This window comes from Gossypium hirsutum, chromosome A01 (genome assembly GCF_007990345.1).
Source record: "Gossypium hirsutum isolate 1008001.06 chromosome A01, Gossypium_hirsutum_v2.1, whole genome shotgun sequence".
NCBI classification, from domain to species: Eukaryota; Viridiplantae; Streptophyta; class Magnoliopsida; order Malvales; family Malvaceae; genus Gossypium; species Gossypium hirsutum.
Window position 1 is genome coordinate 3739816 of NC_053424.1, and position 18081 is coordinate 3757896.

Genomic DNA, 18081 nt, shown 5'->3' on the forward strand with positions numbered 1-18081 from the left:
CTCCTATTTATAGGTTGGGAGGAGTTATAGGTAATTTTAGATATTTTCTCAAAAAGAACAAATATGATCAGAATCTATAATAGTAATATTTAAAAAAAAATACATTAACCAAATTATATAAAAATTAATCATAAAGTTGATTCATCTTACGCTGTGTAATTATATTAGTGTTTTCCAAATAATAGCGTTCTACTTTGCATAATAAAGGGTTTTATTCACAATTAAGTACATTTCATAATCAATTAATGGATTATTTATAATAATAAAAAATATTATTGTATTAAATGCAATACGTATTTTTTTTTCTTATTTTCATATATTCAAATAAAATTTTTATATATAATTTTAAAAAATATATAATAATTTATTTGACCTTTCAACTTTATAAAAAAATTATTTTAATTATTCATTTAATTTTTCACTTTTTTTAACCATTAAACTTACATTATTTATCAAATCGCTTCAAAATAAATAAATAAATATACATATAAATTGTCATATGAATGCCGTTCACAATATAAATAAAATACAAAAAGTAATTAAAAATGTAAAAAAATACAAAATGAACATAATATATTAAATAAATTAAATACAAAAAATAATAGAAATATTGAAATGAATGGTTGATTAATAATGAAAAGAATAGTAATGCAAATGCATGTGCATGCACAGTAATACAAGAAAAAGAAAAAAAAAGGTTTGAAGATTTGAAAAGAGACAAAAAGACAAGAGTTCAAGATACAGTTTGGATTTCCAAGATTCTATTTCTAATTTACCATCTATCTTTTCCCCATATTTACACTCTTGTCCTTTTCCTTTTTTATAATTATGACAATAATAGAAAAAAAATTGTAGCTTTAGTATTTCAAATTCAAAATTATCAAATATTTTTTTTCATGAAATGTTATTAATGGAGTAGTATATGCCACTTCTCCATTTGCAGCTTTTATTCAAACTTTTGAAATTCTCTTTCTCTCCCCATCCTGCTTCATTTTCCCCTTTTTTATTTTTCATTCATTGCCTTGCATTTCGGTACTCAAAAAGCTTTCTCATGGCTATCATCTACTTTCTTTTATAAGGGTAAGATATATATAATCCCTTCTTCTTCGTCTTCTTCATTATTTCTTGTTTTTTTTTCTATGAGAAGAAGGGTTTTATCATGTATGTTTTAATCCCAGCTATGAAGCTTGCATAGTCTAGTTTCACATTTTATGTGATTTAAAACCCTTAATTTCTTTGCTATGGAAAACATGCATTAGCTTGTGAAAACTGGGTTCAACTTCATCTTCAACATGAAAACTGGGTTCTACTTCATCTGATCCACAAAATTGTTCTATTAGCTAACCATTGCATGGCTTCTGCTGCAGAATGCTTTGAAGTTTATTATTATTTTTTAAGATTATGATTGTTTTAATATTTTTTGAGTTAATTCTTCTCATTTGCAGCAAACAAGTAAGAACTGTGTCTGATTGTCTGCATAATAAGCCAAATATTTTCAAACCTTATTTTTATTTTTGTAATATTTTGATTTGCATTTTGCTTGACCTCACCATCACGCGCCATGGTGGCGCTTACATTGATTTTGACTCGGAAAACCCTGACAGGCGAGGCAACGCATGCCTAGCTTCCCTTCCTTTAATCATACACCAAAATTTAGCTTACTCAAATTTACTAAAATGCCCTTGGAATGTTTATAAATGCATATTTTTTATGCATGGTTAACTGTCCATATAATGGGGTGCATATACATATACATATACATATACATAGAGAGTGAAAAAAGGGCTTTTTTGCACTGCCCTAGAAAAGCTAGTGAAAATAACCATGAAAAATATATATGAGGCATCAAAAGACATGGGGGACTGGAAAAGTGAAAACTGTTTTTGGGATTTTTTATTATCTCTTTTCATTTTTAGAGGATATGTTTTTTGTTTGATAGTGCTTTGATTATATGTGGTTTGGTTTGACTACTAGGATGACTTTCTACTTTTATCTGTGGGAAAAAAATATTATGCAGAAGATCTTTACAAGTTTGCTATCTGATACTTGAATTCATTTGTTATTAGGGTTTTCCCCATTTCTTTTTTTATCTCTATATGTATTAGAACAAAGGTATGATAAGCCTTATGCAAGTATGGAAATTGACCAAGTAGTATTGAAAAAATTATGTGGATACTCAATTGCTAACAAATTAAAACTAGATGATGATAATGATATAATCTTAAATGGCCTTTGCATTGTCTCGTTTTTTCTCATCTGCCCAATGCAGCTACAAGTGTGTATATATATAGATATTTTTTTATAGAGGATCATTTGTGCAACCCAAAGTGGGATCTTGAGGGGGAAAAAACTGAACTTGGCAATGGTTTATAGCTTTAAATGGAAGGAATCTTAGAGACAAGTTTGAGGATTTAACTCCCCAAACCAAAAATTTGAGAGCCCCAGAATTATAAAATTGCCATTGTAGCAGTGCCACTATTTGCCTCATTTAATTCATGTTCTACATTGTGGTGAAAATATGATATCACTCTTTACTTAGAGATTTTTAACCCCAGAAGTCAAAGTCAATAGCCATACACTTGCCTTAAATAATTGAAAAAGAAAGTTGATTTCAAACCTGCCTCCGTTACATGGTTTTGTACACCATAGTCAAATGCAGGTGCCCACCTCATATATATGGTAGTCCAAGGTGTTCTTATATATATACATATATATTGTTCTTATATATAATCAGATGCAAGGTGCTACAATGGTGGATCGAAGTGTTCTTATATATATACATATATATTGTATATTTATATATGCCATTCTCACTTTTTTCTTTGGTGTACTTTTAAGTTTTGCAGGTCACAAGTTTTTGACTAATTAGTTCTGTTTTCTCTTCACAAACTTCTTCAATATTGAAAGTGCCAAGATGCCAAGATCAAGGTGAGAATCTAATATGCCATGAACTAATGAATATAGTTGTTTGTGTTTTAGTACTGTTAAATCTAGTATATTTTCGGGTTTTTAATACTTTTTATTGAAATGGAAAGTTCCATGTATGTAGAATAATCTTGGCATTCAAGCAAAATGACATGATTTGCTTGTGTTACATGTTTGTTGTTTTTCCTGACATGACATGTTTGTGTTTTTATGAGGACTAGGGGCTCGGACATGCCACAAAGGCAATCTCCTCGAGGGACGCATCAGGTTAGGTCATCGATTTCTGATTCAGACCCTTTGCATCATCGATCCATTACTGATCGTAGTAGTCCTAAGCTTGGAGATCGTCGTTCACCAAGAGGTGCTCCACAATCTGATCCATTGAACCAAAAGAAGCTTGGCACTCGTATTGCGGATTTAGAATCTCAACTGGGGCAAGCACAAGGAGAGCTGAAGAATCTCAAAGACCAGTTGGCTTCAGCAGAAGCTGCAAAGAAAGAAGCGCAACAAGAGCTGGAAAATAAGACCAAGAAGCCTAAAGCTCGGGAAGCTGTTGAAGTTAATGAGAAGGTTTCTCCGAAAAGAACTCGAGATTCTAAGAAATCTGATTGTAGCATCAGAGAAGAAGTTTCTGAAGATAACCAACAAGAAACTGATGTGTTTGAAGTCACAGTGGAAAAAACAGCAATTGAGCCTAAGGTGGAAACCGAAGAAGTCGATCAAGTAGATGAGAAAACCAATGCAATAGAGATATCGAGTGCACCACCAGCAGAATCCAAGCTGGAGAAACAATTTTTCCAAGACTTGGCTTTGAAAAACGATGAGATCAATATGCTGAAGTCCAAGCTAGAAGAAAAAGAAAAGGAGCTTGGTGTGTTCACTCAAGAAAATAAGGACCTGAAAAAGCAGCTCAATGAAGCGAACTTGAACATTTCAAGTGCTAAAGTTAAGGAAGAAGAAATGGCATTGAAGTTGGGCCAAGTAGGGGAGGAGCTGGAAGCAAGCAAAACAAATACAACTCAATTGAAGGAAAAGCTTCAATCAGTGGAAGAACAAAAGGGGGCATTGGAAGCTGAAATGAAGAAGCTAAGGGTACAAACAGAACAATGGAGAAAGGCAGCAGATGCTGCAGCAGCTATTCTTTCCGGTGGCGTGGAAATGAACGGGAGGATTTCAAACCGGTGTAGCTCAATGGATAAGCATTTCAATGGCGTGTTCGAGACACCAGCTGGTGGGTTTGCTGGTTATGTCGGATCACCAGGCTTAGCTGATGATATAGACGATGGTTTCGGAGGCGGAAAACGCAAAGGCTCTGGGATTAAAATGTTCGGAGACTTATGGAAAAAGAAGAGCCAGAAATAAAACTTGAATGACGACAAAGTGGCATATTATTGTGAAATGGTTACTCACCATTTCAGTTTTTGTTGGTCCATGTGTTCCGATCAATGCAGTCGGTTTTTGGCTGCCATATCGTAGTATGCAATGTAATGTTATTTAAGGATGATCTTTTAATATGTTGTGTTATTTTATGGGGAGCATTTGTTGAACCACTCTGTAAAAAAACCAAGGTTGCATCATCTATGTCCTATTTCATTCAAATTTAGCTATGTTTCATTTGATTTGTAGAGCTTGATTTGGCCATTCTTGAAGCATGTTGTAACAAAAACAAGTACATTAGGAAAACTGGAATTAAAGCCTAACAGAAACACCAAAAGTTACAGATTATGCAAATCCTAGAAAATTTGTCTTAACAATGAACAAGAGAGCTACTTTATGCTTCTTGGGACTTGTAAGATTCTAACATCAACTTAGCTTGTTCCATTATCAAATCATTCCTCTCCAAGAACAACTTGCAACGTCCTCCATTTCTCCTCTAAAGCAGCTGCCTTTTCACCCCTAATCATATCCAATCTATCACGTGGGTAATTTGAAACCAACTTTTAATGCTAGGAAAAGTAAAAAAGGTGAGGATAGATCGTTTTCTTGTTGGGAAGAAACCGAACAACCGAAACAAAGCGAAAGCACAACCGGTGTTCTTTCTCTCCTTATAACTCCTGTAAAAATTATGGCAAGCACAATAGCACAAGATATGTTCTCTAGCAACCTTAATCAACCACAAATCAACTAATGCAACCACAACAAACATAAATAGAGACACCGATATTTTTACGTGGAAAACCCCTTTAAATCAAGGGTAAAAACCACGGGACTTTAGAGTCCGATAAAGAGTTCCACTATCATCAAATGTTCAACTACAAGATCACAATATCAAGCCTACAACAAGCATTCAACTCCGACAAGGCTAACAATATGTAATCTTTAGCAAAAGAGAGAAAAATGAGAGAACATCACCAAAAACGTAGCTGCTGAAAAATGGGTATTTCCGACGCTACAAGTCTCGGATGAAAAATCCAACCGTACAAAGTCAAGAACACCTTATCACCTAGCTGCTGTCCAAAAATCAGCTCAATCGAACCACGGATGGACCTTCGATCGAGAAGTTGATCACTGCTGCACCAAGCTTGAAAAACTGATTTTTTTTTTCTTCTCTTTCTCTCTGTTTTAATTTGAGTTTTTTTTTTCTCTGCCAAATTTTCTGCCCAATACCCGTTAAAAACCCATAATGGCTTTTGACAAAACATTATGGCAGAAACTATGGGTTTCCCACATAGTGGGACCCATACCCAACAAATCTCCCCCCTCCAACTATGTGGGGAATGCCTCCATACCGGAGGTCAAACAACATGCTTCAAATTTTCCTCTTGGTAAGGCCTTCGTCAACATATCAGCACCATTATCATTGTGTGTATCTTCTCAAGCTCTAACAACTTAGCTTCAAGAACATCTCGTATCCAATGGTACCTCACATCAATATGCTTAGATCTAGCATGAAAAGTTGAGTTCTTACCAAGATGAATAGCACTCTGGCTATCACAGTACAGGACATACTTCTCCTGAGTAAAACCAAGCTCATGCACAAACTTCTTCATCCAAAGCATCTCCTTACACGCTTCGGTTGCTGCAATGAACTCTGATTCGGTGGTGGACAATGCAACACACTTTTGCAGTCTCGATTGCCATGCCACAGCTCCCCCTGCATAAGTGATTAAGTAACCTGAAGTAGATCTCCTCGAGTCAATGTCTCCGGCCATGTCTGAATCTGTATACCCAACAAGAACAGGTTTCTCATTGCCGAAACAAAGTTTCATGTTGGAAGTGCCACGAAGATATCTCATAATCCACTTCACTGCATTCCAATGCTCTCTCCCTGGATTAGAAAGAAACCGACTAACTGTACCAACGGCATAAGCCAAGTCTGGTCTCGTGCAAACCATTGCGTACATCAAACTACCCACGGCTGAAGAGTAAGGAATTTTCTGCATCTCTTCCTTCTCCTTTTCTGTGGAAGGACTATGCTTAACACTCAATCTAAAGTGCATAGCAAAGGGAGTATTCACCGCTTTAGCTTTGTCCATACTAAACCTTTGAAGTACTTTCTCAATGTACCTCTCTTGTGATAACCATAATTTCTTGGCCTTTCTATCACGTGTCAGTCTTATGCCAAGAATTTGCTTTGCTGGCCCCAAATCCTTCATTGCAAAGGATTTACTCAACTCTTGTTTCAACTTCTCAATTCTAGAAGCATTCTGACCAACAATAAGCATATCATCAACATAGAGCAAAAGAATAATAAAATCATCACTAGAGAATCTCTTAACAAACACACAATGATCAGAAGTAGTCTTCTTGTAGCCTTGCTCCCCCATAACAGACTCAAACTTCTTGTACCATTGCCTTGGAGCTTGCTTCAAACCATACAAGCTCTTCTTCAATCTGCACACATAGTCCTCTTTCCCTTGTGCAACAAAACCCTCTGGCTGCTCCATGTAAAGCTCTTCTTCCAAGTCACCATGAAGAAAAGCAGTTTTCACATCCATTTGTTCAACCTCTAGGTCATAACAAGCTGCCAAACTCAGTATAGTTCTGATAGAGGACATCTTCACAACCGGAGAAAATATTTCTTCAAAATCAACCCCCTTTTTCTGAGTATAACCCTTGACGACCAATCTAGCTTTGTATCGTGGAGATGAAGACTTCTCTTCTTGCTTCAACCTGTAAACCCACCGATTCTTCAAAGCTCTTTTGCCTTTAGGCAGTTTCACCAATTCAAAAGTATGGTTCTCATGCAAGGATTGAAGTTCGTCTTTCATCGCTTCAACCCACTGATCTTTGCATTCACTCTCCATAGCCTCTTCATAACATTCAGGTTCTCCCCCGTCAGTCAAAAGAACATATTCATCAGGAGAATACCTGACAGAAGATCGTCGATCTCTGGAAGACCTTCGAAGTGGAACTGCTGGTGGAGCTATAGGTGCTTGTTGTTGATCATTCACAACATCATCCATGGGAGTATCAAAGTCACCTATAGTCTGATGGTCACCACTAACATCACCATGCACAACATCCTGGATAGGATCTGGTGAAGAGTCTAGGGGAACCGGATTCACATCGATCAAGTCACCACTACCTTGTGAATCCACTTTCTCCGTCTTATCAATGTCATCAATGGTCTGATCCTCAATGAAGACAACATCTCTACTTCTCACGAGTTTCTTCTGAACTGGATCATAGAGTCTATAACCAAACTCACCATCTAGACCATAACCAATAAAAATGCATTGTCGAGCCTTGGCATCCAACTTGGATCTTTCATCCTTTGGAACATGAACAAATGCTTTACAACCGAACACACGTAGGTGATCATATGACACGTCTTTACCAAACCAAACTCTATCTGGCACATCACCTTTCAAAGGAACACTAGGAGACAGATTTATCACATGTGTCACTGTATTCAAAGCTTCAGCCCAAAACGATCTTGGTAACTTTGCATCTGACAACAAACATCTGACTCTCTCAATCAATGTTCGGTTCATTCTTTCAGCTAACCCATTTAACTGTGGAGTCTTTGGTGGTGTTCTCTGATGTCTGATTCCCTGTCGCAGACAATACTCATGAAACGACTCTGTGTACTCGCCACCATTATCAGTACGAATGCACTTCAACTTCTTCCCAGTTTCCCTTTCAACTGATGCTTGAAACTGTTTAAACACCTCAAAGACTTGATTTTTAGACTTCAAAGTGTAAACCCATAGCTTTCTTGAACAATCATCAATGAAAGTCACAAAGTAAAGTGCACCACCATGTGATCTTACTTTTATCGGACCACAAACATCTGAATGGACCAACTCTAGCAACTCTGATTTCCTATGAGGAGGATGGCTTCTAAATGAAACTCTTTTCTGCTTTCCTGCTAGACAATGAGCACAATTCTTCAGTGTAGCATTCTTTAAACCCGAAAGTTGATTCTTCTTCGCTAAACAGCTAAGCCCCTTCTCACTCATGTGACTGAGTCGTTTATGCCACAACTCAGTTGAGTTGTCATTCAGTGTCACATTCACCGTCTCTCGAGAAGTCAAAGCTTGCATCAAGTACAAATTTGAGCTCTTCTTTCCTCGAGCCACAACCAAGGAGCCTTTAGTCAGCTTCCACTGCCCTTCACTGAAGGTGTTACAGAATCCCTCATCATCAAGCTTTCCTGCAGAAATCAAATTCAAACGGACATCCGGTGCATGTCTAACATCCTTGAGAGTTAACTTTGTTCCGTTGTTACTTACCAAGCTAACATCTCCCATACCAATAACCGAAACCAAACCATCATTACCCATCTTCAATACCCCAAAATCACCAGGAGTATAAGATGTGAAGAATTCCTTCCTCGACGTGACATGAAGTGATGCACCAGTATCAATCACCCAACTAGTCTCGTCGCATGCTAGGTTGACCAAATTCTGATCACAAATAACTAACAAATCTTCACGAGTAACAGTAGCAACACGCTCGGATTTTTCATCGTCATTCCGGTCGTGTTTATCACCACCACTTTTGTTCTCTTTCTTCCACTTGAAGCAATATTTCTTGATATGACCTTTCTTACCACAATGATGACACTCAAGATTCTTGTATCTCGATCTTGACTTGCTTCGGCTTTTATCTCTACCCTTTCCATCTTTGTCTCTGTTTCTCCCCCTGTTCTCGATAACCAACACCTCGGACTGTGATGTAGAACCCTGAGATCTTCTTCTAACCTCTTCATTCAACACACCACTCTTAGCCAAATCCAAAGTAATAATACCCTGTGGGGCAGAATTAATGAGTGAGACTCGAAAGGTCTCCCAAGAGTCTGGTAGAGTAGCAAGCAACCAAAGTCCTAAAATCTCGTCATCAAATTTGACACCCATACCAAGCAACTGATTCATCATACTCTGAAATTCACTAACATGGTCAGCTATAGACATTCCTTCTTTATATTTCAGCGCCATCATTTTCTTCAGCAAAAATAACTTGTTATTGCCCGACCTCGAAGCATACAAGCTTTCAAGCTTCTCCCACAATGTTCGAGCATGTGTCTCCTGATCAATGTGATTGTAAACATTTTCTTCAACAAATTGCCGAATAAAGCCACACACTTGTTGATGCTCAAATTCCCATTCTTCATCACTTTTCGAATCGGGTTTTTGAGTAGTAAAGACCGGAAGATGCAAAGCCTTCACAAACAACAAGTCCTTCATTTTATTCCGCCAAAGTTGATAATTTGTGCCATTCAACATAATCATCTTGCTCGTATTAATTTCCATAATTATCTGACACAATAACCAAGCTCTGGTACCAGTTTGTTGGGAAGAAACCGAACAACCGAAACAAAGCGAAAGCACAACCGGTGTTCTTTCTCTCCTTATAACTCCTGTAAAAATTATGGCAAGCACAATAGCACAAGATATGTTCTCTAGCAACCTTAATCAACCACAAATCAACTAATGCAACCACAACAAACATAAATAGAGACACCGATATTTTTACGTGGAAAACCCCTTTAAATCAAGGGTAAAAACCACGGGACTTTAGAGTCCGATAAAGAGTTCCACTATCATCAAATGTTCAACTACAAGATCACAATATCAAGCCTACAACAAGCATTCAACTCCGACAAGGCTAACAATATGTAATCTTTAGCAAAAGAGAGAAAAATGAGAGAACATCACCAAAAACGTAGCTACTGAAAAATGGGTATTTCCGACGCTACAAGTCTCGGATGAAAAATCCGACCGTACAAAGTCAAGAACACCTTATCACCTAGCTGCTGTCCAAAAATCAGCTCAATCGAACCACGGATGGACCTTCGATCGAGAAGTTGATCACTGCTGCACCAAGCTTGAAAAACTGATTTTTTTTTTCTTCTCTTTCTCTCTGTTTTAATTTGAGTTTTTTTTTTCTCTGCCAAATTTTCTGCCCAATACCCGTTAAAAACCCATAATGGCTTTTGACAAAACATTATGGCAGAAACTATGGGTTTCCCACATAGTGGGACCCATACCCAACATTTCTAAGGCACATGAACAGAGAATCCCCACCCTTTTTACCTCTCCCAACATTAAGAGTTGCTTCTTTTCATCTTCATCCGTCTTTTCAACCCATGGAAGGAGGTAATTTCAAAGAGCAAAAAATCCATACCCCAACCTGTTAAATCTTCTTCGACCAAGCGGTCTACTGTTTTCTTCTTCACCTCGTCATCAACAACAATAACATCAGGTGAAGAAAGCCGACGAAGAAAGATTCGGTTCTCTTAATGTTATTGTTGTTGATAACGAGGTGAAGAAGAAAACAGTAGACCGCTTGGTTGAAGAAGATTTAACAGGTTGGGATATGGATTTTTTGGCCTTTGAATTACCTCATTCCTAGGGTTTGTATTATATATTCCCAATTCATAGTTGAAACCGCTTTAAATTTTTTTACTCAAATCTTTTCAAATTTCAAACATAACAAGACTAAGTTGACTTATGAACAATTCTACTATTCACATAAAACAAACAAAAACTTGTAACAAAGGGATGAACCAAATCGCTCCCTCGGCCTACGAGCATGTTAGCACAATGGTTACACTCCCTACACGTGCTTCATTTGGTATTGGAAATCCTCAAGGAGAATCTTGCAATCATAAATAAAAGTATGTAGTAAGGTTGCATTTTTCTCGTAATAAAATTATGAGAATATAAAATTACAAATAAAATATTGCATTACTTTATTTTATTTATTTGATTGGAATATAAGATTCAAATATTTAATTAATAAAATATAAAATTATCTATAAACAGTTTTTACTATATTGCTCTTGTTATAGAATTTTTTCTTTTATAAGTTTACTTTTTTAACATATTTTAGTCTCAAGCTTTTGGTAAAATTATAAAATTTAATAAATTCATTTTTATTACATATTGATTTTATCATATGGGTTCAGCTTAACAATCACTTATCCTAATTATTTTTTTTTCTAAACAATTAAATTCAAAATTCTCATATAAAATTCTAACCTTAGATGGAGCAAGCAAAATTGCAACAAATTGTGAGATGCGGGGATCTTGTACCTCTTTAATAGAAAGTATTTCACATGTAGAATAAAATATATATATAAAGTAAATAATTTACGGGAGTTAGGTGTCATAGTAAGGGTCTCTACTACCTTAATTAGTGGTTGAGGGTTCGATCCTCGTCTTAGGTATGAAGCAGCTTTAAAACTTGTGGCCAATATCTATTAACACCCCTAATCCGTATCCGTCGCCGGAACAGAGTTACAGAGTATTACCGAGGATAACTGAATATGTATAATCAAATCGAGTCAAATTTACCATTCATAAATGAAAACATTTTAACTGTCCCTTAATAGACTCTTGAGGCCCAAAATAAACATTAGAATCGAGTTGGGACTTATTCGGAGTCTCAGAGAAAATTTCATGAAACTACAAAATTTTTCACACATGCATGGCTCACACGCTCGTGTGGGCAGGCTGTGTGGTTAAACACGCCCATGTCCTAACCCTGTGTAACTTTTTGACTTACATCCTATGAACAACTTGAAGTCACACGCCTATGTGCTAGGCCGTGTGGTTATTTTAAATTTTACAATTTAAGTACAGGTTTCACACGGCAAAATCACATAACCATGTCTATGACCAAGTTACCCACACGGTTGAGACACATGCCCGTGTCTCTGTCCGTGTGCTTAATTCCGAGCATTCTGTTTCTAAATTTTAAGGTGCAGGGGACACACGGCTACAACACATGCTCGTGGGGCAAACCATGTGTCACACACGGCCTAGACGCACACCCGTGTGTCTACCCATGTGAAAAAAAAGAGGCTATTTTAAGACCACATTTCTCACCCTTTTTATAATCTACCTGCACACAACCTTCAAATATACAAATATGTCCAAACCAATCAACCAAATTAACCAAAATACAAGTTTTTCATCTACCAACATACCATATACTAATTTATCCTAATTTTGTCAAAATGGTTTCATTCATTACCTTACCAAAATAACTTCAAAACATAAATATTCAAACATACAATCTTCAATATTTCAAAACTACATCTTTCAACCCTGTCCTATACATGCCATATAAATCAAAAGTTGCATTCAAAATCTACCGGTGTAACTCTGGATAGTGCTTTACGATGTGTTGATCCGATCCACCGATATCACGCAATCTACAAAAACCATTAACACACAAAGTAAGTTTGGGAGCTTAGTAAGTTCATAGGTTTTAAATAACAATCTTACCAAGCATTCACAACTAATTCAATCAATAAAATTAAACATACAATTCCTGCCAAATACAATTTCAAACGATGAGTTCACTCAATTGAGCTCAATACCCAAATATCAATTCATAATTCAACACTTAACCTCAACTATCACTTACCCACACATGTCAAATTAAGGGACAACTTATGGATTTAAGTACGTCGTTTGCTCAGTGCCACGATTCACAACTCAGTATGGTTAATACCATACCTACGTTTCACAACTTGGTATGAGAAATACCATACCTACGTATTATAGCTCAATATGGAAATACCATACCTACGTATCATAGCTCAATATGGATAATACCATACCTACGTATCATAGCTCAGTATGAAAATACCATACCTACGTATCATAGCTCAGTATGGATAATACCATACCTACGTGTCATAACTTTGCCATGGATTAACCATGGTCTTATCCATCAATTCATCACTTGTCACAACACGAATGTACTCAATCCTGCGTTTTCCTCAATTTGAACTTCCAATCCGATGTTTATAATATTTCACATTATTGACAATACAATAGTAACATGTAGATGACATTACATCATTTTTAATTTAACAAATAATCGCACAATTTAACCATATGAACTTACTTGAGCCAATTTGTAAAAGTTGTACTATTTCAGGGACTATTCGGCAACTTTTCCTTTTCCTCTTTTATCTTTTTATTCTTGATCTAGAATATAAAATTATTTACTTATCAGCATCTACTTCAATTCCAATTCAATTCATGCTTTATGCTCTTCAATTTTTTAAATTACACATTTACCCAAACTTTACAGTTTTACAATTTAGTCCCTAATTAATTAACTTATCAATTGAGCTGATTTTTCATCAATTAACACTTTATTATATCATTTTAAACTACTTCATAACCTTTGGAAATCAGAATTTCAACATCAAACCTAATTTCAACATTTTTCACAATTAGGTCCAAAACATCAATTTCTATTGAAATTACTTAAATAAATCATTTCAAAACCAAATTAAAGCTTCATTTCATACTAATTCACCATAAAATTTCAGCACTCATCCATGGAAACTTAAAAAATCATCCATAGAATCAAAAACTAATGAATTAGATAGTAGGACCTAGTTGTAAAAGTTTTAAAAATACAAAAATTACAAGAATAAAGAAAGAATTTACTCACTTGATGCAAAAATTATGAAAAACAAGCTTACAAAACCCTCCTATGGCATTTTTGGCTGATGAGAATAAAGAAAATAAAGAGAAATCTAGATATTTCCACTTTAATCCTATCTTTATTTAGTTAATTTTGTAATTTTCTAATTTTACCCTTATTTCCTCAATTTTTATGATTTTTCTCTGCTTGTGCCACCCAAAATATCTCCCTTGGCTTATTTATACTTTAGATCCTTTCCTATTTGGTAACTGAGCTATTTAATCCTTCTAACAACTTTTACACATTTTTCAATTTAGTTCTTTTTATTTAATTACCACCCAAACGTTAAAATTTTCTAATGAAATTTTAATAACACATTAATAACACCCCATAAATATTTAAAATAATATTTTCGACTCAGTTTTATGAAATAGAGGTCTCGATACCCCGTTTTCGATTCAATTTATTTAATAATTTCTCCTTAAATTTTAATTTCACCTATTTAAAAATATTTCTAATATCTCACTCACTTTTAAATATTATTTTTATTTAATTTTCTAATATTATTCGTCAGATTTAGTGATCTTGAATCACTATTTCGACACTACCGAAATTTTAAGCTAATACAATCTACCCCTTAATAATCAAGTTCCATGATAATATGAGAAATGTTGTTTCTTGCAATAATAAACCCAATACTCAATGACCATAACTTCATATAGGCTTCGTTTGGTAACCTGAAAAAGCTTTTATGGAAAAGCTTTTTCAGGCTTTTTTGATATTTGGTTGGCTGAAAATAATTTTCTAGGATAAAATATTTTACAAACATGGGAAAAGTAAGTATTTTTTTAAGGAAAATGTCTTACCCTTTTGAATTTGGTAAGACATTTTTCGGGAAATGACACCTTCTTCTCCCCTTTCCCCTTCACCTTCCCCTTCCCCTTCCCCTTCCCCTTGGGTTGCAAATTAGTTTGGTCAAGGACCTTTTCCGGTTCTTCGTCATCTCCTTCTCCTTCTTCCGTTTTTCATTTCTTTTCCTTCTTCTGTTCTTCATCTTCTCTTCCAGGTAAAAGTCCAACATTGTATGTGGCCTTTGATGATGTTTGTGGGCTTGAACTCTTAATGATTTCTCCATTCTTGCATCCTTGATGGTCATTTTGCTATTCACAGGCCATTTATATTTTTTTGCTTTCTTCTTAATTCTCATATTGGCTTTCTTCTGAATATTCATGTGATTATCTAGATTTTTACCTTTAGCTTTTCTTGAAGTGTTTAATTTTAGCCTTTAAAAAAGTTGTCTTTTAATTTTAGCCTTTAAAAAAGTTGTCTGTCTTTCATGTTGGTTCCTCATTTTTTTTCCTTTGTTTCTTAAGGTTTTTTCTTCTTTCACAATTATACCTGTCTAGCGACATGCTGCATTTAACCATCTTTGAGGAAACTTATCTTTCAAGAGCCATTTGACATTAGTTTGATATTTTCACAAGGTTCCTGTTTGTGTTTCTTTGGAAACAGTATGCCTGCAATGCTGTCCTTATTCCTTCCTAGAAAACCCACCAATCGAATGCTCTGCTGCACAACTATTGCATTTGTGTGAGTGCTAACTTGTGTATTTTCATTTGTTGTTTCTTGAGATCATAGCTAAATGTGTTTTGTCTTTAATATTGGAATTTGGAGTAATCCTTTTATTAAACTCTCTTCATGCATGTCGCAGTCTAAACATGGTTGAGGCACTGATATTACATATCATTCTTATGGAGACAAATGATTTTTTTTTTATTAATTATTTTCCAGGCTTCTGATTCTATGGAGTATGGTGAGAATCTTGTCGGCTTGAAGGTGAAGGTCTGGTGGCCCAAAGACCGTGAGTAAGTATATATATTATTCAATTGTTGCAGAAGTGATCCTCTGAAGTAGAAACCATGAATTTTTTTTGTTTATATCTTTTTTTTATGCGTATGCACGTGCGGGCATTTATCTAATGTGTGATTGTGCTTATATATGTTGGAGCCCCCCTCCTTCAAATTTTAATGTCAACGAATTAAAGTTGCTTAGCCTTGAAGCTTATTATCATTATATAAGCTCTTTTTCCCTTGTTTTCTCACACTTGGATCTTTTATTTGCTGCAAGAAAAAAAAATTGATAAATGTAGACTGTTCTCTTTCAAAGGTGGAATGTCTTCTAATTTCTTTCTCCCATTATGAATTTTGTTTTGCAGGTTCTATTAAGGTTTTATTCATTCATTTGATTCCGCTAAGAAGAAGCACAAGGTGACACGTTTAATGAGTAGAAATTCATTTTAGTGTTTTCTTTTCCTTAGTATGTTACTGGAAGTTTTTCCTCTGACCATTCATGCTAGAATGTATTAAATTATTTTCTTCAATTTTCATTTGTTTATAGGTGCACTATAATGACGGTGATGAAGAAATTTTAAATCTTAAGAGAGAGAAATGGGCTGTAATTGAAGACGAGTCAAGGTCAGATGAGGTGGGCAGTCCATAAGCAATTGATTTTTTATTTGTTCATGTACAAGTTATAATTCAGATCGTGACACTCCTATTGTTTTGCATTAATTTCTTCTATATTGTTTGATTAAAATAAGAGTCTCTAATAGTGTAAGGCTAAAGTCATTATAACTTAAAATTTTTTACAATGCTTGAAATTGTTGTTTATTGTTGCTCCATTTTATGGATCGTTAGGTGATAGTTGGTCCTTTGGCGATATAATAAAATGCACGTCTGAGTGAATTCACTAGCTAAATGTTTTATGATCAATGCTGGAAACTTTTGCTTCTGAATATGCTTGCAGTGGGAATTTTTGTTGTTAAGACTCTTGTGACTTCTTTTATGACTCTTCAACAGTTTGATTTGATATTGCTAACATGCTTATTTGAAGCTATGAATTTATTCTACATTATCTTTGTTATTTGCTTTGCTTATGCCCTTGAATCTGAATTTTGGATACCCGGATATTATTTTCAATGTCATTGAATAGTCATTTCAACACTCTACTTTTTTATATCTTTACTTTTTAAGAATATATAGGTTCTATTGATGTCTAACATACCATAACCATAATTCTCCTTAATGCACTAAAAGGAATATGCACTACTTTGTTAGTAAGCAAGGTACAAGATGTTGTTGAACTTTGGCCTGCAATGCAATAGCAAACCAATAGCAAACCAACATGCAGACCAGCATCCAAGCTGAACCAGAGAAGCAGTAGCATTTTGTTTATTTTGTTCATTTGTAACTTGATTTAGTTCTAATGTAATTTATACTTAAAGTTAGTAGGAGTAGTTTTTGATTTATGTTTGATGTTATGACTGGTATGTTAGCTACATTTTGTGTGTAAGCTAAGCTTTAGTCATGTATTAGTGGGAGCAGTTACACATTAGGTAACTGGCATATTTCATTGTAACATAAATGCTTCTCAAGTCAATAAAAAAGATCTGATTTTTGGAGATCAAATTCAGTTTTCTTCTTGTTCAAACTTCTTTGCATTCGTTTTTCTTTTTCTCCTTAGTAAACTAACACATGTAATCCGGACTACTTATGTATATGGCATATTGCTTATTCAAGTAATGAAGTTAATCTTTACATTATCCAAGTTACTTGCTTCTGTTTTCTTCCTCTGCTGTCAAAACCCCAACAGATGTGATTTCCAGCTCTTCCCTTTAGCATTGATGACCAGTTCAATGCTCGACATTGCACGTTCTACATGGTGGCCATAGGCTGTTTCAGTTACTAGCCAACGACTAGTTTCAGTTTTAAAATTATTTGGTGCTAGCAATACTTGCATTGAGTTACTGATGACAAACATTTGAAATAACATGCATTAAGACGCACAGATATTGAGGAAAAGGGTATTGTAAATATTTCATTAAAGAGATTTGAAAGAAGAATGGATAGTTCTGTACTTATGTCAAACTTATTTATACATGTTTTTTTTCTCTTCATGTATTTGGCATTATGGATCTATTTGTCAGAATTCATAAATTAAAGCTAGTCCAAGATATATGAATTTATTGTTTATGGAATTTTCAAAGCTTTGTCTTACAAGACATGCGTTGAAGTGCAGTAATAGTTTTTTGTGCTTTGACAGCACTGTTTAATTTTAAATATTTTACATTTTGCATTGTTCTTCTCCCTCTTATTTTTTAATGTATATTTTAGCTTAATAATTGAGTATTATTATATATTTAATTTTATTTATTTATTTATAAATAAATCATTGCAATATATGTAAAAATAATTTAAAATATAAATTTATTAATATATATAAAACCAGCTTTTCCGGAAAATATTTTCAGGAAATCTG

General features: G+C 34.8%; 1 protein-coding gene and 1 long non-coding RNA gene across 7 annotated transcripts; both read left to right on the forward strand.

Annotated features, from left to right (window-relative positions):
• Positions 1-752: 752 nt before the first annotated feature.
• LOC107932679 (interactor of constitutive active ROPs 4) lies at positions 753-4524 on the forward strand. 4 transcript variants are annotated; one of them, XM_041074256.1, is made up of 3 exons: positions 753-1080; positions 2847-2928; positions 3147-4524. In XM_041074256.1, exons 2-3 carry the CDS (start codon positions 2915-2917, stop codon positions 4285-4287), a joined length of 1155 nt encoding a protein of 384 aa, XP_040930190.1. In that variant the 5' UTR covers positions 753-1080; positions 2847-2914; the 3' UTR covers positions 4288-4524. The 4 variants fall into 4 exon arrangements, with proteins under 4 accessions (XP_040930190.1, XP_040930191.1, XP_040930188.1 ...); XM_041074257.1 differs by having other exon boundaries at positions 857-1080; positions 2839-2928; XM_041074254.1 differs by having other exon boundaries at positions 857-1080; positions 3141-4524.
• Positions 4525-14534: 10010 nt separating this feature from the next.
• Positions 14535-17224, forward strand: LOC107899630 (uncharacterized). Of its 3 annotated transcripts, XR_005899378.1 has the most exons (6): positions 14535-14830; positions 15277-15354; positions 15556-15629; positions 15980-16031; positions 16162-16248; positions 16860-17224. It is a non-coding gene; the product is annotated as an uncharacterized lncRNA (long non-coding RNA). The 3 variants fall into 3 exon arrangements; XR_005899377.1 differs by having other exon boundaries at positions 14540-14830; positions 16162-17224; XR_005899379.1 differs by lacking the exon at positions 14535-14830 and having other exon boundaries at positions 14851-15354; positions 16881-17224.
• Positions 17225-18081: the final 857 nt, after the last annotated feature.